This window comes from Podarcis melisellensis, assembly GCF_964234715.1.
Source record: "Podarcis melisellensis genome assembly, chromosome: Z".
In the NCBI taxonomy this organism is placed as follows: Eukaryota; Metazoa; Chordata; class Lepidosauria; order Squamata; family Lacertidae; genus Podarcis; species Podarcis melisellensis.
The window spans coordinates 25,062,069-25,086,827 of NC_138547.1; the positions used below are offsets into that span (position 1 = coordinate 25,062,069).

General features: G+C 44.9%; 1 protein-coding gene across 7 annotated transcripts in view; it reads right to left on the bottom strand.

The window, feature by feature from the left end:
- TMEM164 (transmembrane protein 164) overlaps positions 1-24,759 on the bottom strand; it is a 57,835-nt gene that overhangs the window by 30,553 nt on the left and 2,523 nt on the right. For all 7 annotated transcript variants that reach the window (XM_081897485.1, XM_081897487.1, XM_081897484.1 and 4 more), the window contains exons 3-4: positions 1,291-1,340; positions 183-249 (exon numbers count right to left, since the gene is read on the bottom strand). In XM_081897485.1, coding sequence (XP_081753611.1) covers positions 183-249; positions 1,291-1,340 — 117 coding nt within the window. The remainder of the gene's footprint in view (positions 1-182; positions 250-1,290; positions 1,341-24,759) is intronic.

Here is a 24,759-nt window from a genome sequence, read left to right on the forward strand (position 1 = left end):
GTTAAAAATGAGAGCATTGCCTAAGTGGTACTGTGTGCTGACTTCCATGTTGGCCCTGCCTGGAATCCACTGCAAAGGTCAAGTGTCTTTCCAGGGAAAGAGTGCTGTTATGGAATGTAAGAGTAATATCTAGGAGAGAACACAGAGTCAAGTAAGGAGAGAGGCAGGTTTTGCTTACTCACCAATCGAGTGTTAACCACAGGAAACAGCAACGCCAAGAGTGCCCCATTAAGCATATGCATCTGCAACCTAAAAAAGGGAAAGTATAGAGTCACCTTTACAATGTAAGAACATACATTTTTTAACAGATGTTCCATATGACTGCATAAAATGTAAGAAGTTGGTTTTTTTAATGCAAGAGATTTGCATTATCCATGCCTATCCATATTGGCATTCTGCTGGCTTCAGGTGATGCAGCTATATACAAGCACTCTCTTCATCTCTCAATCCAAGTCTCCTGTTTTAATTACTGTGTTTGTTTTATTGCATATTTTAATTATAGATGTTAGACAGACAGAAGATAGATAGATAGATGATAGATAGATAGATGATATAGATAGATGGATATAGATGTTTATATTTCAATGCTTATGTACAGTGGTACCTCGGGTTACATACGCTTCAGGTTACAGACTCCGCTAACCCAGAAATAGTGCTTCAGGTTAAGAACTTTGCTTCAGGATGAGAACAGGAATTGTGCTCTGGCGGCGCAGCGGCAGCGGGAGGCCCCAATAGCTAAAGTGGTGCTTCAGGTTAAGAACAGTTTCAGGTTAAGTACGGACCTCCGGAACAGATTAAGTATTTAACCCGAGGTACCACTGTAATTGGTATATAATGATGCACATTTTCCCAGTTAGTGACATTTTCCGGTTAGTGATACAGCCAAAAGATGCATTTTTGTGTGTGCAAGCATTCAGAAATAACTGAATTTATCAGGCCCATACCTACTGATATAAGTTTTAAATTATTTTAATGTTTTCTTGATCTAATGCTTTTTTATTTTCTGATATTTGTTATGTAACTATTTTTCATATATTTGTTATGTAACTATTACATGCTGCTCTAGGGTCATTATTGTATTGCTGGGTGAGCATTTTATGAATCATGTAATGTACATTGTTTTAAATTTTCTGATTTTAAATTGATTTTATCTGTTTGTATTTTATCTTGTCAAGTCACCTTTTTAATGAAGTGACTAGTAATCATGGTAAGTTTTTCCCCCCTCTGACATGTGACCTAAAATATTTCACATAAAATTAAATGACATATGAAAGTTGATAAAAGTGTTACCTGAAGACAACCATTGCAAGATGACAGGGTGGGCAGGCAAGCAGAAAAATCTGAAATATTAACAAACAAACAAATCAGAATTATGTTTTTTATGCAGAACATGATACAAATAGTTTGCTTCGCTGTTTTAAACTGCTCTAACAGCTTTCGCCAGATGTTTCCACTTATCAGACATTCCATCAAGAGTGCAAATATTCAGTCTCAACTTCTCTCAGGATATTTCTCCTTATTTCAACAGTGACTACTATGACTCACCTGATATCAAAGTTCACCGCCAGTTCACGTTAGTTCCATCAGCAGAGCCTTAACTTATTGCTCAAGTGGAAGCACTGGTTACAATACCCTACCAAGAGCTATAGCTTCTAACAACCTAAGAAGAGCCTGCTGTGTCAGACCAATAGCCCACCAAGTCTGGGCATCTTGTTCTCACAGTGGCCAACCAGATGCCTGTAGGAACCCCTTAAGCAAGACTTGATCACGATCATTTCCCCTTCTGCAGCTTCCAGCCACTGGTAAAAGCAAACATCTTATCCCTGCTATTCACATGGCTACTGTGTGAGCTTATCAATCAGAATTTGGGTGTGGCCACATAAATAGGGTTTCCATATTTCAAGAAGTGAAAACAATTCAACACTTTTCCGGTGTGGGCTGCCATACGCCCAGGTTTTCCTGGACATTTTAACCGGCTTTCAAAAATTCCGCCCAGACGCCATTTTTGACGGATTAATCCTGGCTATGTTCGAGAAATTCTAGACATATGTCATCCCTACACATAAAGCACAACACGAGTTCTCTGTGAAGAAGGAATGATTGTTAAACCACTCTGGGGCTTGTAGCTCTGTAAGGGGAATGGGAGGTGGGCATTAATTTCAGTGGCATATGGCTAACATTGGATACAACCCTGAGATCCCATGAGGTTGCAGAGCTCATCCACAAGCATTCCCAGGAACCTCTACTGAAGATACTGAAGATCACTGGTAACCAGATCACTGAAGGGCTGACCCCACACAGGAGGGCAAAGTGTTAGACCATATTAATACCATATATTTAAAGCAGTATTATACCAAAGTCTTATTTGTGTTCACTGGAACATCTGGAAGAATGTTCCATCTGCCTGCAAGCGTTGATCAAGTGTTAGTTAGATGCTGAGTTTATGTTTTATTACACTCTCTTAACCTTTTTGAATACAGTAGGTAGGCTGGTTGTTATAGAACACTATGGTTCATCTCCCACGAGCCAGACTGCTTTAAAGTTTAGGGAATATTAAAGATATGGATCAACTCTTGCACCCAGTAGAAGCTGAAGGGAGTTGGCTGGAAGCTCCCCCAAATTCTAGGATAACAGCCCGAGGACTTACGGGGATCCTTGCTTCCCCACTAGCTTGGGAGCTTATAAGCACAGTGGCGGTGGCAACAATATGGAAAGGTTGGTACCATGGATGGCAGTTCTCTAAGTTCTTTTGCACACTTCAAATTTATGAGTCCTTAGTAAAGGTAAAGGGGCCCCTGACCATTAGGTCCAGTTGTGACCGACTCTGGGGTTGCGGTGCTCATCTCGCTTTATTGGCCAAGGGAGCCGATGTTTGTCCGCAGAGAGTTTCCGGGTCATGTGGCCAGCATGACTAAGCCTCTTCTGGTGAACCAGAGCAGCGCACGGAAATGCCGTTTACCTTCCCGCTGGAGCGGTACCTATTTATCTACTTGCACTTTGTGCTTTTGAATTGCTAGGTTGGCAGGAGCTGGGGCCGAGCAACGGGAGCTCACCCCGTCGCAGGGATTCAAACTGCCGACCTTCTGATCGGCAAGTCCTAGGCTCTGTGGTTTAACCCACAGCGCCACCTGCGTCCCATATTCATATAATAATTACGAATTAAACCTGGAAGAAAACAGCTGCTATAGGATCTACACAACTATGCCTTATTGGGCAAACAACAAAGGGAAAGTTGGAGGGGGGTGAAATAGCAATGTGCAGGGCTGGCCCAAGACATTTTGGCACCTGAAGAAAACCACAAAATGGCACGACACCCCCCCCCCCAGCCAGGGGAGAAGAGGTAAGTGAAGATCTGCATGAAGAACAAGGGTGGAATGAAGATCTACACTGGGGCCAAGGGTCAGAGGAGACCAGTAGCACCACCTCTGTAGGTGGCAGAACTGGAAGGAGCTGCTGAGGTGACAGCAAGATTTGTCCTCCAAGAACTGCACCCCAGCTGTTATTGCCACTACAGCAGCAACTGCAGCACTGGGCTACGTATTTCTTGGAGGCCAAATCTGCTGCCCCTGTGGATCCTGCAGACCAAGGCAGTCACCTCACCTTGCCTCATGGGTGGGCCGGCCCTGTCAACATGACAGTGGACAAAGATGGGTACACATGGTTGGAGCTCAGTAAGCAGACAGCAACATCATCATTCAGAAACTCACATTTCTAGATGGGGGAAAAGGGGAGGTGAAACACCATCCCCATAAATTTATCTAGAGCAATTTATCTGGGTAGATATATCAAGATCTTTGCCAGCAGCAATTCATGAAATTTGGACTGCATAACTGTGATTTATTTTTTAAAAAATGTTGTCCTCTCGCACAGCTGTTAAACATCAAGTGATGAGTGGTTCTGTAATGTGACAGGCAAACAATTTATCTTTGGTGTATATCCCAATTGTGTTTATATTCTTTTTTATACATAATTCAAGAAAATGCTTTGGAAAAAAGTTTTCTTTTTTAAAAAAATGTAAATATATGTGGGCCGTTGTTTTAGTTGTTCCACACAAAACCCCTCTCTGCTTTCAAAAGTTCCCAACCGTTTTGGACCCAATGTGAAATCTAACAAACTGTTGTAGACAGCACAAAATATAATTTCATAAAACATCTGGCACTTAGGCACCCCTCTCCCCCAAAATTAGGATTCCCGGAAGGCTTTGGTTGGCACCCAGGGCCCCACAGTCACCATGGGAGCCCAGCAGTTTATCAGGCTTTAGGAGTGCAAGGAATCGATACATCGACCAATTTTCCCTGGGTCTTAATGTCTCTAATGACACCTAGTTTGTAACAAGACATCAACAAGCATGGAAATTGGAAAGGCCAATCCCTGCTTCATGTATGAAACAAAATACATTTGCCACTTCAGTGTTCAAACTCATAAATCACTAGTGACGCTTGTTTTAACAGCCGTCATATGCCAGAAGCCCTATCTGTCAGGGCTGTAAACATTATCCAAGCCACATCGGATCTGCTTAATTAACATCAGTGCTATTTCAACAGCAGGAACTCACGTAATTCCATAGTAATTACTGTCACCTTAACACATGTGCACTGCTAATGACACCAGCCTTGCTATATCCTGTGTAACCTATTTGGTGAACTCATTTTTTATTTTTTATTTTGGTCCCTTACTCTGTGCTTAAAGCTGTATTTTCACATAGATACAGAAGACAATCAATAATCCATTTCCAGCTTTCTCCAAATATCGAAGGCCGTGATATGGCAGCTTGCATTATAACTGAGTGAGAACTCGCTCATCTCAAAAATCATTTATCATATTTAGAAAATGTCTTAACTGCATTATAGTCAGATGCATTATAGTCAAAAGAATCTAAGAGTCAAAAACAAATCAGAACTCAAATACTCCAATACAATGTACTAATCATCAGATAAAAAGCTATTAAAATAGCATTATTCAATCAGTAACAGCCACCTGCGTCAGGCATAATCTCAGTGAGTCACTTTGTAGAGGGAAAGAGATCTTCCTCCATTCTGCGGCTGCTACTGAAAGGGACTGAAAATCAAACTGCTGATATTGTAATAATGTTATACAGGTCTATGGTGAGACCACACTTGAAGCACTGTGTAGAGTTTCAGTAACCTCGCCTCAAAAAAGGATATTGCAAGAAAAGGTTCAGGAAAGGGCAACCAAAATCATCAAGAACAAGTTCCCCATGCGGAAAGGTGACAACATTTGGGGCATTTTTAGCTTCGAAAGAAAGGTGAATCAGAAGATACATGACAGAAGTGTATAGAATTACACATTTCGCTTTCTCATAATACTAGAACTCAGGGCCTCCAAATGAAACTAAGTGCTGGAAGATTCCAGACAGACAAAAGAAAGCACTTCACCACACAGCAGATAGTCAAAACTGTGGAGTTTGCTCCCACAGGATATTGTGATACCACCAGTTTGAATGGTTTTTTAAAGAGGACTGGACAAATTCATAGTAGGGGAGGAAGGCTACCAGTGGATACTAGCCACAGTGGCTTTGTTCTACCTCCATTGTGAAAAGCAGTATTTCTCTGAATACCTATTGCTGTGAATTACTATTGGGGAAAGCACTGTTGAACCAGGGGCATAGGAAGGGGGTGCGGGGGGTGCGGTCCGCCCCAGCTGTCAACCCTGAGGAGGTGACAAAATTGTGGGGGGTGGCACTTACCACTGGGCCTGGCCTGCGGCGCGCCTGAGCCACGCATCTCTCCTGGGAGTGACGCAGTGAATCGGGGCCCCGCGCTGCCTGAAACAGCAGCATGGGTCTTGCGTCCGCCAGGCGGACTCAATGCACAGCTTGCAGCGGAGCCCCCCTGAGCAGATTGCCGTGGCGCCCCCCCCCCGGTGGATCGTCACGGCAGCCCCCTGGGCGGCTTGCCCTGCCCTTGCCACTCCAGGTGCCGGAGCGGCTAGCTACACCCCTGTGTTGAACTCAGGTCCTGATCACAGGCTTCCCATAGATACCTGGTTGGCTACTATAAGAACAGGATGCTGAACTAGATAGGCATTTGGCCTGATACACCCTCTCCCTTCATGCAAATTCATTCCAAAAGATTTGGAAAGAACTTGGATCATTTCCTGAGCCAATCCATAGTTTGGAAAGTCACCAGTAGACATGCCTCAACTCCTAAGAACCCTCCTCTCTCCCTTTAGTCTCCTCAGTAGCAGCCCTAGGAGTGGCAGGTTGCACGGCAGAAGATCTGTCAATGTACTACTAGATATTCAAAGGGCTACAATACCTTTCCTTTGGGTGCATTGCTATTGGCCAACTAAATAGAAGAATGTATAGGAAGGAAGCCAGGACCTGGAGGGCTTTTATAAAACGCTTTTCCTTCGGAGGCATATTGCTACAGGCCTGGCTTGACAGAACTTGTGCTGACATAATGTGATGGGACGATGAGCTGCTTGTGCGTAAAATGCAAGTCCCTCAGAGTTTGATCAGGTTTTCAAACCTCTGCCTGTGACGGAGCCCCTCCAGCATGGCTGCGTCAATCACTAGTAGAATCCGAAAGTGGCTGCTTTCGGAAACGTTTCCAACATAAAAGCTCCTTAACGGAAACACGTCGTCTGGCCTCTCGGCGTGACAGTTTCCGTCGAGGTGTGGGTGTCCCTATAGGAGGTCCTGAGACCTCCCCACTGGTTTCGCTTGAAGCGTCTCTGAGCCATCCCTCCGACTCACTTTCCCTTGGAGTTCTTGCTCGCCCTCTACTGGTTCCCTCTTCCGCTGCTACTGCTCTCTCAACCTCAGGGAGCCTTTGCACCTGCGGCGCTTTAGATGTCAGTTCCCTGACATCCACCTCCCCTCCAGGGCCCCCTTCACCCCCTCCCGTCTCCTCTCCTACTGGCGGTGAGGAGGTAAAACCCCTGAAAGAACCTCCCTCATCTTCCGACGTCGCGAACACTTCCTTCCACTTGTTGCTGTTCCTACTCTCTAGGTACTCTTCGTCATCAGAGTCCACTCCATCTTCCAACTCCGACTCCGCGAACCCTTCCATTTCCTCTTCCTCATCGGTGGTGCCGAAATACTCCCTCCTAAACCTTGCTATAGGCTGAGGTTTCCTCGGGAACCTTTGGTGGAACGTTTCTGTTAAAACCTCGTCATTGACTTCCTCTGCACTTACCCAGGTGTTTTCTGACTCCGGTTCCCCTTCCCACGCCACCAAATACTCCACCTGATTACCCTTCCACCTGGAATCGAGGATTTCCGCTACATGGTTGCGGCGTTCCCTCTCTTCCAAGGCTGGTCCCCTGACGTGCTCCCCTTCACGTCCCCCCCTGTATGGTGACAGTAACGACCTGTGGAACACTGGGTGCAATTTCATGTGGTTGGGTAATCGGAGTTTGAAAGCTACCGGGTTGACCTGCTGAATCACCTCAAAGGGTCCCAATCTTCTGGGCCTCAGTTTCTTACAACCCCCTTTGAACGGCAACCCTTGGGTTGACAACCACACTTGATCCCCCACCCTTATGGTTTCACCTTCCCTTCTGTTCTTGTCTGCCTGCTTCTTATATTGTGCCTTGGCCCTTTCTAAGTTGAGCTGGAGCTGCTGATGGATGGCTTCCATCTCTTCTACAAAATGTTCAGCCGCTGGAACGCTCCATCTCTCCCCTCCTTCCCCTGGAAATGCCCTGGGGTGACACCCGTAATTAGCCAAAAAGGGACTCATCCCTGTGGACACATTCTCCGCATTATTGTAGGCAAATTCTGCCAACGCCAACTTTTCGACCCAATCGTTCTCTCTGTCATTGACATAACACCTAAGATATTGTTGAAGAATGCCATTTGCCCTTTCCGCCTGCCCGTTGGTTTCAGGGTGCCGGGCAGTTGAAAAATCAACTTCCACGTGTAGCAAGCTCATGAGCTTCCTCCAGAACCTGGAAGTAAATTGTTTGCCTCGATCTGAGATCACCCTCGAGGGAGCCCCGTGCAACCTAAAGATATGTTCCACAAACAACTTCGCCGTTTCTTCCGCTGTGACTGCATGTGAGCATGCTACAAAATGGCACATCTTAGTTAACAGGTCTACTACTACCATGATGGCTGTTTTCCCCTTGGACCTTGGCAGATCCGTCATAAAATCTATTGATATCGCTTCCCAAGGCCGTTCTGGTGTGGGTAAAGGTTCTAATAACCCTGCCGGCGCCCTTCTTTCCCCTTTGGCTCGCTGACATTGGTCACACCCTCTTACATACTCCCTTACATCTTCCCTCACCTTAGGCCACCAAAATTCCCTGGTAACCAACCACATGGTTTTGTGTTGCCCAAAATGTCCCGCCGTGGGGCTATCATGCAACTGCTTGAGTACTCTCCCCCTCAATTCACCTTCGGGTATATACAGTGCCCCTTTGTAATACAATGCCCCATTTCTTTCCTCAAAACCTCCGGGGCTCTCGCCCTCCCCCCTGAGACCTCTGAGCTTATCCTGGGCATATTCATCATTTTCCGTTTCCTCCACCAGTTCCCGTTGCCCCACCAGCGCCGCCCCACACACCCAGCGGTCCTCCGGGATGACATGTCTCTCTTCGATCACCTCCTCCCCTTCCCAATATTCTGGTTTGCGTGAGAGCGCATCCGCCCTGACGTTTTCTGGGCCTGGCACATAACAAATCTCAAAGTTAAATTTGGAGAATTCCTGTGCCCATCTCACTTGTCGTTGGTTGAGCACTCGAGCTGTTCTCCAATACTCTAAATTTTTGTGGTCGGTGCACACTTGCACCTTGTGTTGTGCCCCAATTAATAAATGTCTCCACCTCCGGAATGCTTCGTGAATGGCAAGTAGTTCCCTGTCATACACCGTGTAATTCCTCTCGGACTTATTCAGTTTCCGCGAGAAGAATGCACACGGTCTCCACTCCGACGCACTCCTCCCCTGTTGAAGAAGGACCGCCCCTATAGCCCGGTCGGATGCATCTGTTTCCACTCTCATGGGTTTTTGTAAATCCACATGCAGAAGTTGTTCTTCCGAGGCGAAAGCCCTTTTCAGTTCTTCAAAGGCTCGATCCGCCTCCACCGTCCAAACAAATTTCTTCTTGCTGCTGAGGCAGTCGGTGATGGGCGCCGTCAAGTGGGCAAAGTTCTTGATGAACTTCCGATAAAAGTTCCCAAACCCCAAGAATCTTTGCACGTCCTTCTTGGTCTTCGGTGTCTTCCATTCCAGTACCGCTTGAACCTTGCCTGGATCCATGGCCAATCCCTTGTCTGACAAGCGGTACCCCAGGAATTCCACCTCCTTGGTATGAAACTGGCACTTCTCCAGTTTCACCCACAGCTGGTTGGCTTGCAGCCTGCCCAACACTTCTCGAACGTCCCTCACATGCTGTTCCTCATCTTCCGAATACACCAACACGTCGTCTAAAAAGGCCACACAGTTCTTGTAGAGCAAAGGTCCCAGAACGTGGTTTATAAAAGCTTGAAAACAGGCGGAGCCCCCTTGTAGACCGAAGGGCATAACGAGGTATTCAAAGGCTCCCAAAGGGGTAAACATGGTGGTCTTCCATTCATCTCCCTTCCTTATGCGTATCAGATTGTACGCCCCCCGCAGGTCCAGTTTTGTAAAAATCTTTCCCTTCCTTACTCTGGTCAAAATGTCGTCAATTCGGGGCATAGGGAAAGCCAGGGGCTCCGACACTGCATTGAGGGCCCTGAAGTCACACACCAGTCTCGGTTTGTCTGTGTTCTTTTTGTCCACAAAAAACACTGGGCTGCCCCCCACCGCTCGGGACTCTCTGATGAAACCTCGCTTCAAGTTTTTGTCAATGAACTCCCTCAGCTCCTGCATCTCCCTGTCTGACATGGCGTACAGCTTGCCTACTGGGAGTTGGGCCCCTGGGAGTAGGTTGATTTGACAGTCAAAGGGTCTATGCGGTGGCAGTTTGTCTGCTTCCCTTTCGCTGAATACGTTGCTCAGATCTGCGTATTGCGGGGGCACCTTCCCTTTGCCCATCACTTCCATCCCCGCTAGGGTGACTCTGTCTCCTCCCGAGACCTTCCCCTCCTTGCAGTGTTCTAGGCAATGCGCTGACCCAAAGGAGACCACCCTCTGATGCCAGCCCACTAGCGGATCGTGTAGCGCCAGCCAGCTCATCCCCAAAATGATGGGCGCTCCTCCCAGGATGGCCACATTAAACGCTATCTGTTCGGTGTGCCTTGCCACTCTCATTATCATCGGGACAGTCTGTTGGCTAACTTCTCCCCCCAACAGCTCTCTGCCGTCAATCGTAGTCACCTGCAAGGGGTTACTTAAAGGGATGGTCTGTATCTGGTGCTCAGCTGCAAACTCCTTACTCATGAAATTACAGGAGCTGCCTGAATCCAAAAGCGCCTTGACCTTTAGTGGGTGTCCGTTTGGCAGTTCTAGTAACACCTCTATCACTAAAGCAGGTCTGGGAGGTTCTGGCATGGGCACTTTCATTGCTCTTTGGCCTGGCTGCTGTGCCCCGACGGTGGCAGCCAGGCGTTGGCTTTTACTTGCTCCTTGCTTTCCTCTTCCTTTCCCCCAACAGCTCCTGCCATCCCTTGCCATTCCTTTCTTTGTGGGCAGACTCTGGCAAAGTGCCCTGGCTGTTGGCAGAGATAACATCTCTTGGCGCTCTTTCCCTCCTTCTTCCGCCCTTCACTGGGATTTGAAACTGCGCGCGCCCGCGCTGTTCCAACTTCCATCGGCTCTGCCGGCGGGAAAGATGGCTCTGGAATGTCTGGAATGCGGAACTCCCTCCAACGGTCTCCTTTCCCTTCCCGCTTTTCCAAAGCCCTCGCCTCCTGGCGCGCTCCTATGGCCAGCGCAGATTTGGTTAATTGGTCCATAGACTCCGCCCTGGGCCCCCGGGAAAGCTCATCTTTGACGGTTGAAGAAAGCCCCTCTTCGAAAAGCATTTGGATGGGCTCCGCCGATAGGTCCCACCCCAATTTATGAATCAGCATAGTAAATTCAGTCCAGTACTCACGGACAGATCTGCTTCCTTGCTGGCAAGCCATTAACTGCCTTCGCACCACCCCCTGCTCAATATCGCTGGAAAACATCAGGTCCATGGCACGAAAAAACTTCCTCGTGTCCTTTAAGATCTCATTATTCGCTGCCATCAGGGGTCTAACCCAATCTTTCGCCCCGGATTCGAGATGGCCAATCACATACGCCACTCGCGATTCCTCGTCGGGGAAGTCATCAAACTGCAAGTTTAGAGCGTATTGCATCTCTGTTCTAAAGGCATGATAGTTCCTGGGATCCCCCCCGAATTTCTGCACCAATCCTGGTACCTTTCTGGCGAGCGGGGTGGTTTTCTCCTTTCCCTTTTCTGCATCCTGAGCCCTCCTCTCCTCAAGCCTCGCCGTTTGCAGCGCCAACTGGATCTCCAACGCTCTGTACCTTTCTTCCAGGCTTGGACCCCCTCCAGCTGCTCCTGCACCCCCGGTTCCGGCTGGGTTGCTCATGATGCTTCTCTCTGCACAAGCTGGCTTTCGGTGACTTTCGGATTGCTGTGATGGGACGATGAGCTGCTTGTGCGTAAAATGCAAGTCCCTCAGAGTTTGATCAGGTTTTCAAACCTCTGCCTGTGACGGAGCCCCTCCAGCATGGCTGCGTCAATCACTAGTAGAATCCGAAAGTGGCTGCTTTCGGAAACGTTTCCAACATAAAAGCTCCTTAACGGAAACACGTCGTCTGGCCTCTCGGCGTGACAGTTTCCGTCGAGGTGTGGGTGTCCCTATAGGAGGTCCTGAGACCTCCCCACTGGTTTCGCTTGAAGCGTCTCTGAGCCATCCCTCCGACTCACTTTCCCTTGGAGTTCTTGCTCGCCCTCTACTGGTTCCCTCTTCCGCTGCTACTGCTCTCTCAACCTCAGGGAGCCTTTGCACCTGCGGCGCTTTAGATGTCAGTTCCCTGACACATAACTAGAGGTTATAATTGCTCTCTGAATTGAGTGGTTCCAGTGTGCTCCTTTGCAAGCAGCACATATAATATACAGAGACGACTTTTGCACGCTGTTTTGGCAAAAATAAAAGCTAGGTGAGGATGCTTTCCCTGCCCCAAAGCCATGCTTGCCTAGCCTCCAGCCCCACACACAGGAGCTGGGTCTCAGCATTTGCTATTTGGGGTGTGGCCTCCAATGGCTGGATAAATACAAAAATCATGAAAGGCAATATCCACTAACTGATATTGCAAACAAACAAACAAAAAACCAGCACTGCAGATACATAATTCATAGCCTTCATTCCAGATTTTTCAAGGCTTTCGCACAAAAACATTCATCAACTATTTAAAAATAAAATAACAAGAAGAAACCAATTTGTAGTCTTCTTCCTTGGTTTGATGGCTTAAATCACCAAAGATGTGAACTAAAACCATACAATAAACTATGCGGAACTTGTTATATTTTCAACTACAGAAAGTTGTTTCAAACACCATTTAGAAGAGGGCAGCCCAACATACAGCCCTGAGGTCTTTTTGGGGACTCTAGGTCCTAGAGACCTCTCGTCTTCTTCCCAAAGCACAGTTAGCACTTTTCCAGCTTTGGAAAAGGGCGGCTCTAGGACCCTGCAAGAGCCATATGACTCTTTCCCAAAACCTTAGCTGTTTTTATAACTGGGGAGGTGTTAAATTTGGGCCTTGCTCTCCCCTCCCATACAACAAGGCAGTGTGAAGCCCACAGGTTCCATATTGTCAAAGTGCTCTCACGGCCCACTTGGTATAAAAAGTTGCACCACCCTGACTTAGAAGCACACGTTACCTGTGCTTACCTTTATACAGTTAGTGCTTTCTTGAGTATTTGTTTTGATAGCAAGTTCATGTCCTTTTGACTTCAGTGGGCCTGCACTCATTATGAGTAACCTTGGATGTTATCCAATGTCCCTCTCTCATCAAACAACATCATGGCTACAACTGTGCTTGGCTCTGATTGCAAGCAAGATTGACAAGGGTCCAACATATCATAGCACTTGAAATTTATGATGTGAATGTAGCCTTATATTCTGCTTTTGTTCCATGATGAATGTCAAAAGAGCACACATGGGGATGCCACGCAGCCCTCCTCCCAGGCAATTATTGGACCTAGATCTGTTTAACCTTCGGATCATGCTCCAAGAAGACGGCAGCCTTCACTGATGGCAATACTTGTCACCACCCTAGAAAGGCAGCCTCCTTGGAAACCAGTCTCCATCTGTCTATTTATGAGAGCCACCCACCTCTGTGATAAAGGCTAGGCACCAGCAGTTGACACCACCCACAAGTCGCATAATCATATCCCTATAAACGCCTTCAGACCTCCAGTGTGCTGGTCACAGCCTCACTATGCTTTTCGCCCATCTAGAAAGGTATGATAGTTTTCCTGATCCTCTCACTCCTGGTACACAGAGCACATGTGCATGGAGATTGCAGCTTCAGCAGTGTTTTCAACCTTTTTTCAGAGAGAAACTGCAGAAGAATAGAAATGACTCTCATGTTTTTCCCTGCCCAGGAAACAGAGGAGAACACAGAGTCATCTGCCAATAAGGGAGGCAAAAAGTTCAGCACAGTTTCCTTAACTGAGAAAATTCAGTGTTGCAAGCAAAGCCAAATTTATTTTGCAACAAAATAATTGCTCTCACAAAACCAGAATTTCCTGTGCATTATTCAAGGTTCAGGCATTAACCAATGCTAAGAACTGAAGAATACCAGATCAAGGAAGATCATACCCTGTTCACTCACTGAACCTTTCAAAGACATCCATAAGCCTAATTGCAAGAATTATCTAGACAAGCTGGCTGCATTTGGGTTATGCTCTTTGTAAAACCTGCTTTTAATCTAAATAGTGCACTCAGTAGATACTCCATTCCATGGAACTCTTTCAGAGCAAACAAGTCTTGGAAACATGATCACTACAATGGAAACACCATTCAGCTTACAGTAAATTAAGAGCGAATGGATGAACACAAAATCAGTGCAAGGAAAGTCTTGGGGAGAAATGGTTGAAAGAAAGACCATTAGGAACAAAAAGATAAGTTAGGTTCATGGGCATAGCCAAGGAGGGAAGGGGGAAGGGGAAGGGCAGGGGGAAGGTTCTCCCCAAATCAAGTAAATCAATGGGGGGGAAATTTCTTAACTGAGGTTCTGCCCCCACTAGCAAAAAGTCTGCCCCCTCCCTCAACATAAATCCTGGCTACACCCAAGGTTAGGTTTAGTGATACACATCACTCCTTTTAAAAACGTATCTGTTCTAAGTGCAACTCTAGTTTATGAAGTCTGATAAAACAGCCATGAAAATGAAAAGGGCAGGTGTTATTAGGAAGCCACAACATGCTGGAAAATATTGTTTACCAACTCAATTGAGCCTTGAGTGATTTTTCAACTCTCCACTTGCAGCCTTGCTCCACAGCAGGCAATCGTCCAGAGCAGGATATTAAACCAGTCCAGACTAGTGTGGCGTCACTTAGAAATGGACCACTCAGGAGCATGCTCAAACAGCTTTGCAAATCATGCTGAGGGGGAAACTACTCCGCTCCATGCCAAAATTGGTAAAGGCATGTTGGAGGTCCCTGGTGCCCTGCCCAATGACAGCTTGCAAGATCAATTTCAGTTGCTGCAGCCCAAAAATGTTGACAAGACACTTGCAGTGGGGAGGCTGACTATGTGCCCTGTTGATCCCTTCATGTATGGCAACATCTCACAGAACCGGAATGACTGGATGAGTTCAGATCAATGCCATACCACAGGAGGGAGTTGTGGCCTCTTCCCTGAAAGAGGTGATGTGAAAACCAGAGATTCTAAATGACACTACCAACCAGTCTCTAATATTCCCTCGCTAGGCAAGGTGATTGTGAGGGTGGTGCCTAGCCAGTTTCTGGGATGCTTGGAGGAAGCAGATTCTTCAGATGATTCCAGTCTGGTTTCATGCCCAGTTTTAATTACCCCTGACTGATGACTGCTATCAAGATGGGGGAGTGTGACCCTGATGGTTCTCCTTGACCTTTCAGTGGCTTTTATTTATTTATTTCATAAATGTATACACTGCTTCATTGTAAAAACAAAAAACCCAACAACATCAAAGCAGTTTACAGTACAAAAGATAAAACAGTAAAATCAAGAAAAATGATTTAAAACATGTTAGAATACTAAAGCATGCTAACACTTTTGACACCATTGACCATGGTGGTGGGGCAGCCCGGTTGGCAATGACCTGGTCAGGGCCTTCTCAGTGGCAGTCCCTCATTTTTTGAATGCCTTCCCTAATAAGGTGTATCTGTCCCCCTCATCACTGACTTTCAATAGAAATTTGAAAATACTTCTCTTTACCTAGGCATTTGATTGCTAAAAGACACTGTTCCTGGCATACCTCAGATCACTGATCGATATTTCTTTTAACTGTTTAGAGGAGGGGTGTTAGAAACAGTCTTAGTTGTTATTGTTCTTTTTCATATTTTATCTTTGCTGCATCTGCAACCCTGGGCTCCTTCAAAAGCAAGGCCAGGATATAAATTGAATCAGTCAATCAATCAATCAATCAATCAATCAATCAATATGCCATCATTTGTTCAACAAATGATGAGGAAACAAGCTAGAAGTTGTTCCTCCAAAATTTGGCGTGTTTTCCAGCTGCTCTCATTACTTTGTAGCTTGAGCAAGCATCAAGGGTAGAGCAATCAAACAAACTATGATTAAGCAAGCTTGCGACATTCAAATAAAACACCATCACTTTATAAACCCATAGTTCATAATCCAGCAAAAAACATGGGTTCTCACCAGGGCTGTCTTAAGCATATGCAGCGCTGGGGTGTAAAGATCCGCTCGGCGCCCCTCCAGGTTGCCCAGTCCCAGATGCGCAGGAGGGCAGAGCCGATTGGCCACCTAAGCATCTTGCTAGCTCAGTCACCCCCCAAACTCAAGGCGCAGAGCTGCCTGCAGCAGAAGAGCTCACTATGGAGCTCCGACCGACGGGCAGGCTCTTCCCCAGACTCAACTCTTGGGCCCCACAGTCTTGGCCTGGCTCCCCTGAGAGCCCTGCATCCCTAGCACCTATGTATCTCACTTTGCCTAAAGAAATCATGGCTTAATCATAACATGTAAACCAGGCCATTGAGTAGCTCAACAAAAATGTTAACAGTACAAATTGTTACAAATTTGATGCTCCAGTTTTTCAAGTTGATAGAACCATAATTAACAGAGTTATGACAGGCAATTACAACGAACTGGAATCCACAAAACCTTACCCCTAATTCAAGGAGCTGTTATTCCACCAACCCAAACCTTGGTAAAGAAACATTATTAGACAAAGGAATTTTTGACTAACTTCTACAGGTAAGTACCTTCTGGGGTTTTTTAAAGTAGTTAACTAAATGGGAATCCTACTGTAGACAGTAACATATAGCACTAAACAGCCTTCAGGAGTGCAGTATTTCTGGCCAATCCACCAAGCAAATAATTTCTGTTTGCTAAGTGGAGCGTGGGAAATGTAACCTTTTCAAAAGGAAAAAAGGATAAAAAAAGAAAAGGTTAGGTTTGTATGCTAGAAGTGACAAACCTCCAGCCATTTGGGTGCTGAGTGTTACATCAAGGTGGGAGCATATTACTCCAATTCTATCTATTAATTATTAGTAGTATTTATTATTATTAAATTATTTATTATTGTTATTGTTATTATTATTATTATGTCTATACAGCCCTTCATCCAAGGATCACAGGGTGGTTTACAATATAAAAACACAAAAATATATACCATAGTAACTAATAAAAACAATAAACCCACCCACAGTTTAAAAGGCATCCATTATTTAACTACCTAAAGCTAGGACATTTATCATTTGCACTGCCTACCTATATTCTTCCAGGCCCAATTCAAGATGGTGACTTACAACAGGCTGAATGACTTGGCCCCACATATTTGAAGACGACTCACTCTATCTATAACCATCGTTTTTCAGTTTTGGGCCTGAAAAATGCATTAGCCCACAGGAAAGCTGCCAGGTGCGAGAGGGGCTATAATCACACGCCTTTCACACACCATATCACACACACCGAAAGAGAGAAAGCCATTTTCCATGAAAACAGAACCAAATTTTAAATTCTAATTCCAATTCTTCTTAATATCTGTATTAATATTATTGATTCAAACACTTAATTCTAATTTTAATGTTGTTCAAGTTTCCCTTTTATATTTTCTTCAAAGGCCTTTCCCTTTGTGAATAAATTTGTGAATAAATAAGAACTCTCCTGCTGTATGCCCTTTATCTGTCCAAAATGTGGAAAAGGCAAAATCCTCAGTAATCCCAGAAAATGTAACACTAATGCAAACCTGAACTTCGCAGCTATTTAAAACCTCTGATTTCAACTTGTGTTTGCAAGCGCAACAATAGCAGCAAACTGCATGGGCTGCTTCTTCTATATTTCCAGGAAACACAAGCCTGCTGAGACTATTTTCTTGCAGAGGAAGCAGCTACAACTGCACACTTTGAAATCCAAAAGCCCTTTCCCTTCAGAGGTAATTAAATCTGGCTGTCAGAGATTCACCACACCTGGTCTGTGCCATATTGATTTAAACCTGATAGCTATCCATAGGCTTATGCTATATGCAAAACCATGCCTTTTGTAGTTGTTATGCTTCCGTTTCTATTAAATAGTGGGTGGAGATAGTAGACGACACAGAGATTTCTCCAAGTAGTTCTTTATAAGTAAGCTGGAACTGAACTGAACAGCTCAGCCAGCCTGCTTTTATAGGCAGCCAGCTGTCGGCATTGTAACAACCCAGGGTTTCCCGACTAAATTAACTGACATGGACCTGAGTGAAAACTATATAGTGGTACCTTGGGTTAAGTACTTAATTCGTTCCAGAGGTCCGTTCTTAACCTGAAACTGTTCTTAACCTGAAGCACCACTTTAGCCAATGGGGCCCCCTGCTGCCGCGCCACCAGAGCACAATTTCTGTTCTGAAGCAAAGTTCTTAACCTGAGGTGCTATTTCTGGGTTAGTGGAGTCTATAACCTGAAGCGTATGTAACCTAAAGCGTATGTAACCCGAGGTACCACTGTACACTATATCCCTGGTGACCAGGGTGAGAACTTCAATACATAACAGTTTCTCCCCATGTGGTCGACACAGCCACCTCAGAAATTAAATGTAAAATATTAATATCAGTAACTTCCTACCTCCCAAGAACAGTCACACAATTGCCTCTGTCCTTCCAATGGCATCACTGGCTGGTCGTTGGAGACATTTAATACTGGTTTGGTTACCTAGACAACTCACTCCTGGACATTAATTCAAGAGTGAAGAAAATTCCTCAGCCTGGGAGCCACATTCCCTAGTCGGTAACCTTCCAGGGATCACATGCCTGTGATGGATAGGTAAATGGATCATGGAATCACAGAGCTGAAAGGGACCATTAGGTTCATCTACTTTAACCCCCTGTAATGCAGGAACCAAGAGGCATTATTACAGTTCAATAACATGTCTGCCAGCTTGGCAAAACAACTAGAGGAAAATGTGGAGCAGTGTCAGTAGAGGGGTTGGGGGGAAGCATTTGGAGATTCCTGGGGGCTGTACAGAGAGGCCGAGGGGGGCACATTTGGCCCCAAGTCCCTGACTCTTGCTTTAAATAATGTCAAACGCCCACTGCACATGCCTATTCCATGTTCTCTTTGCTTGCAAGATCAGTTTGAAGACTGCAGCGTCATTTGAGGTTCTGCAGTATTTCTAGTTCCAAATCGAGGGCATCAATTGTACATTAAGTTATGGAGGAGAGGGACAAAAGCAAAAGAAGTGACCTTGCTTTTCACTGCCATTCCTGGTACATTAAGCCGGTGCATTTCCGCTCACCTGCAAATGTCAGGGGCAAGGTGTCTGCAAGGTTTACCCTGAAGCTCTGCCTAGAACAGGTGCCGTCTCCAGCCCAAAAGGCAGCAGCAGCAGCAGCAAAGAACAAAATGCTCAGTTCGCCCCACACAGCATTCCAAAATAGCACAAAGATCAGCGCTTCTCAGTGTGCCAAAATCTTCTCTGTGCATTAATTAAAAGGCAACTGCTCTTTCATTGAGGACAACCTGCTCTTCTCAAACTCCAAAACATAGCCAAATTCAGCAGAACTAAGACCTTTTGCAAAAGCCTCTAGGTCTGCTAAATCTGAAATACATTAGGCACTTTGAAGGCAAAAAACCTTTTTGACTGAGAGAGGGCCACATTTAAGCAGTGAGAAGCCGTTGTTGTTTTCCAATATTTGAGCAGATAGCTGATAATTGTGTTTATGCAAGCTATTCGTTTCTTGCTCATTTGTTTCCAAACTAGAACACATGTGGGAGATACCTCACTATAAAAATAGTAATCCTCCTCATTAAGTTTTCACACACAAGCTGTTGCTTGAAGTTATGCTAGAGAAAGCCAGAGTTTGACCTAATTTAGACCGATAGCTACAAGATCATGCAAAATTACAACTGCAAATATTATTTTTGCTAAATAACAACTGATAATAATTGATCCTGTTTGAAACTGGTGGATTGGGAGTACTACTCCCCCCCTTTTTAATAAATATTTTATTAAGTCTCATAATAAAATGACATTAATTCCAACAAAACCTACAGAGCGTTACATGCATAACTCAGTAATATACAAGCAGAAAATTGGAGCAGGGACACTATCAACTAAATCACTGAATGCATCGCCAAGGCTTGAACTATCCATGACACAGCCTCTCCATGACGAAGTATGTGTAGCTGGCGGTCTTGCATTAACATCGCTTCTGCTTTCAGAGCTGATATAGGGGAACCATACTTTGTCAAAATGCTCTTGTTTGGTTTGGCCTCTCACGACTCTTCTCCTTCTGTGCGACATTAAATGCTCAGGAAAAGTCAAATCCCAAACTTGATTTTGGGATCAGGGGTAATTATTATTTCTTTAGATGTTTGGGGGGAACAGAATTTGTAGGAACATTATTATTCTTTCATTAGTATCTATGTAGACCAGCTGCTTTGTATTAATGTAGGCCCTGTCATGCATAAACCAGTAAGTAGCCTGGGTACAAATACTCTAGATAGACAGACAAGGAGAGAAGAGGGGAAACTGGAGAAGTGGGAGATGATTTAGAGATAAGAACAGCTAAAGAGTGTGTTAGACTAGGGCCTGTGAGACCAGGATTCAAATCCCCACTCAGCTATGAAGCTTTGGTCAGAGACTCTCTCTTAGCCCAACCTACCTCAGAGGGTTGTTGTGAGAATAAAATGGGGAGGGAGAAAACCACGTATGCCAAGGTGGGCTATAAATGTGTTAATAAAGTAAGTGTGAACAAGAGAACAAATGCAACACAGTTGAATATGTAAACTGAGCTAGAAGTAAATGAGGTTGCATGATCAGGGAGCCAAGAAACAGAGTTTAGGTTGACAGCACCTTTTCAGAATTTTATTTCATCCTTTTCTTTCCCTTGTTAAAGTTGCAAAAAAATTGTTTAAAAATCTTTTTTTAAAAAAAATAATAAGGAGTACGTCCAGCCGAAAAGGGGTCTGAATGGAATTTAATGAAACTCCCTGGACTGAAAAGGCTTATTAGACTCCCATTTAAAATTATGTAAGAGGACATCATGTCCCAAATCCCACTGTGATGCATGCACCCAAATAATAATTCCAGTTTAACTGCCACTTTCTAAAGCCTAGTGTAAATCAAGTGATTCTGTGTACATAGCAGTTATCCAAATATTGGGAAGGGCTTATAATGAAGCATTAAAAGTGTTGTACCTCTCTCAAGCCATTCTTCTTTTAAAAGGTACTCAGTCACTGTACAAATAAATACACCTACTTTTCCTTCTGTGATTTTCAGCCACTTTTTTTTGACAAATACCCAAACGTACTTGAAAAATGGGACCTTAAGTTGAGCTCTTGTAGAGTTAGATTTGTGCAACTACCTCCCACACAGACTACAGCCTAAAAGACATCAAAAAAGTTAAGCTACAGGTGACAGGTTAAGGAATGCTTTAGAAATATCTCTTCCAAGCATTGTGACAATCTGTTTATAAAGTGGTGGTTTGAATGTTTGCAGGTAAGGAGCTATGAAGCAACTTGCTTCTCTAAGTGCATTTTATAGAATAGTGTTTGTGCAGAAAAAGAAATTCACTGCAGGTGCCTGCAAACAAAGAGATTTTAAGCTCTTTCTTCTCTTTCCTTTGTTGTTTCCATGTGACAAATTCTAAACTGTAAGCCCCTCAGGGCAAGGATCTGTCCCTTTGTACTCTGCAAAGTGCCACGTACATGGCTGATACCACAGCAAAACCAAAAAACACTTCTGCGCAAGGGTGACTAAGTTCTGGCCCTCCAGATGCCGTTGGGACTCAAACCCCATCATTCCTCAACAATAGGGTGTGTGGACCGTGGCTGAAAGGAGCAACATTTGGAGAACCAAGGACTTAGCCATCTTTGCTTCAAAGGCCTTCAAGGCTTGAAAGATGTATGTGCCGCCCCATACACTCCACTTAGCATCAGAGGAACATTTAGGGGAAGGGTTGGAACTCAATGGTAAAGCATCTGCTTTGAATGCAGAAGGTCCCTGGTTCACTCCTGGCATCCTAGGCAGGGCTCCTGAATAAAACCCCAGAGAGCCGTCAGTGTTAGAAACTTAGCTATGAAAGCTAGGAGCTAAACAGCACCTTAAACTTTAAACCTAAGGTTATGGGCGCAACAATGAAATGTCTGGGCATTGCTTTTTTATAACAAGAATACAAAGCTGAAAATGAATGAACTGCAGGTAAAATATCATGTCCATTTTTCACACGGTCTAGTTCTTCCCCTGACCATCACCCCCAATATTCTTAAGAGCAGGGGTAGGCAACCTAAGGCCCGTGGGCCAGATGTGGCCCAGTCGCCTTCTAAATCCAGCCCACAGACGGTCTTCTGCCGAACCAGAGCAGCGCATGGAAACACCATTTACCGTCCCGCTGGAGTGGTACCTATTTATCTACTTGCATTCTGATGTGCTTTCGAACTGCTAGGTTGGCAGGAGCTGGGACCAAGCAACAGGAGCTCACTCCGTCACAGGGATTCGAACTGCCGACCTTTCGATTGACAAGCCCAAGCGGCACATTGTTTTAACCCACAGTGCCACCTGCATCCCTATTGCAAATGATGCACCCACTTTAGCTTCCATGCATATGCCATTTTTGCCACAGTAGCTGCATGGGCAAGAGTGGGAATAGCCCACAAGCTGCCTTCAGATGCTGTGAGTTCCCATCATCCTTGACCATTGCCCATGATGACTTGGGGATGACAGTAGTACACAATATCTGGAGGGCACTACATTTGCTATCCCTGGACAAGAGTCTGGGAAGGGCTCTGCAGAAACCTTTTCCACTGAAATTTGTTTCAGTCCAAAGTATGCAACCAAACCATTCAGCTTAATTATCCAGGTCAATGACTAGCCTAGGATTGGATTTCCAGACCATGTGAGACCCCATGAGAATTATGTCTATTCAACATACTGTCAGGTAGAGACAGCAACTGACCTAAGCACACTTAGCTAGGTGTAAGCCCCACTGAACCTAGTGTGGCTTACTTCTAAGCAGACATGCAAAGAATTGCACTGTTGCTATTTTTACTCAGCATTAGAAATAGGTCCACAGTTATTAGGCCACTAGCACATATAAACACATATGTAATACACGAAGGGACCGAGAAAAAGACAGGCAAGTATTTAAATCTGTAACTCCCTTGTTACCTTACCTTGTTAAAAGGTAAAGGTAAAGGTACCCCTGCCCAAACGGGCCAGTCTTGACAGACTCTAGGGTTGTGTGCCCATCTCACTTAAGAGGCCAAGGGCCAGCGCTGTCCGGAGACACTTCCAAGTCACGTGGCCAGCGTGACAAAGCTGCATCTGGCGAGCCAGCGCAGCACACGGAAACGCCATTTACCTTCCCGCCAGTAAGCGGTCCCTATTTATCTACTTGCACCCGGGGGTGCTTTCAAACTGCTAGGTTGGCAGGCGCTGGGACCGAGCAACGGGAGCACACCCCACCGCGGGGATTCGAACCGCCAACCTTTCGATCGGCAAGCCCTAGGCGCTGAGGCTTTTACCCACAGCGCCACCTGCGTCCCACCTTACCTTGTTACCTGAAGGCAATTCTTACCCAGTGAAGGCAAATGGATATTGACAAGCCTACATTAAATCTATGGTATTTATACTTATCACTTCAACCCGACTGAAGCTGTATTGACAACACAACATATATAGTTGCTTATAGACAATAACTGGTGGTTTTCGTATTTCCAAATGCAAAACTAAATGGTTTCTATCCAGTGTAAATCATACTCAAAGTAGACCTATTGAAATTAATGGTCATGACTAACTTAGGTCCATTAAGTTCAATGGTTCTACTCAGAGCAGAACTCAGATACAACCCAAGTGTTTCCTTCCCTGTCCTTGCATCATCTTTGTAACCAAATGTCTTTTGCATTAAGGCACAATTCCAAACTCATTAATCAGTTCCTTTAATCACCAACTTAAGACTGAAACAAACTGTAGAGAATGTTTTACATCATGCCCTCTTTTTACCCATATTTCTCTCTCCCCCGCATCCTGTTCCATTTGCTTTTAAACATCCAGCATGAGGAAGAGCGTCTACGTATCTCGAAAGCTCAATTACCACAATGTGAACTTTGGCTGGCCCTAATTGAAAGTATTTTGCTACCGCTCTTGTTTCAAAGATTCCTGCCTGGAAATCAGAAGCAGAGCTGAATGAAACAGCTACTAATAAAATATAAAGGAAAAGAAATTGCATACCCCCCCCCCAAGACAGACACAGCTGAAAAGTCCACTGCTGCCTGAAAGCTGCTCCCACACACACTCTTCCTCTGTAAGAACTAATTTGTCTGATTTCAGTGTTGTCAACATAGATCATTTAGTCCAAGATACAGTATCACAACAGGCCCTCTTTAAGATATGGGGGCAGTTCCCTTTGTAGTAAAGGCAGAAGCTATGTTTTTCTTGGCTACTTTAGGCTCAGTAAGCAGCTGTGGTTGGCAGCAACTCAAGCTTTATTTGCTTATCAGGAGTTTGGCAATAGTCCCATTGATGCAATTAGAATTGTAATTAGTGAGACCCATAAACTAGTAACATAAACACTTCACCACACAGCCTAGCCTAGAAATGCCCACCTCACATCCATAGGTTATTATTTTAGCTAGAAGTCAACCATTCCCAATTCTTTTCCCCCCTATGGAAAAATCTAAGCTTCTGCATGTTCAAAACTAAATACTTCCCTGCCCAGGAAAGCCCCCATGGTGCCAGTCTTATCTTTGGGGTAACAAATATGGCTCTGCCAGGGTTTTGAATATAATCTTATTGCATGCCACCATTTATTATACATTAGCTATTTATTTTATCTTGGTGCTCTCTTTTTTTGTAAAGTACCCTAGAAGCTTTGCTGAAGGGAGGTAACATATAACATAAAATAATGTTTGCAGTAAGAAGAGCCCTGATGGATCAGCATTCCATTTCCTAGAGTGCTTAACTAGATAGTTATAAGAAGCCAAATAGCAAAACTTGAGTGCAATGATGCTTTCCTCCTGGTGACACTCAGCATCTGTTATTCAGAGCTGGCATACTGACTCTGATCCTAGAAAACACAACACCGCTAAGCAGGATAATTTCAAAGGTGTTTGTTCATTGCCAAAAATGAAACCTTATCCAATCAGGGGTGCCAACTTGAATAAAATATTGGGAGGGGCAGGTAAGCCCTACACCACACAATCATTCACAAGACACACACACACCATTTGAATGGCAA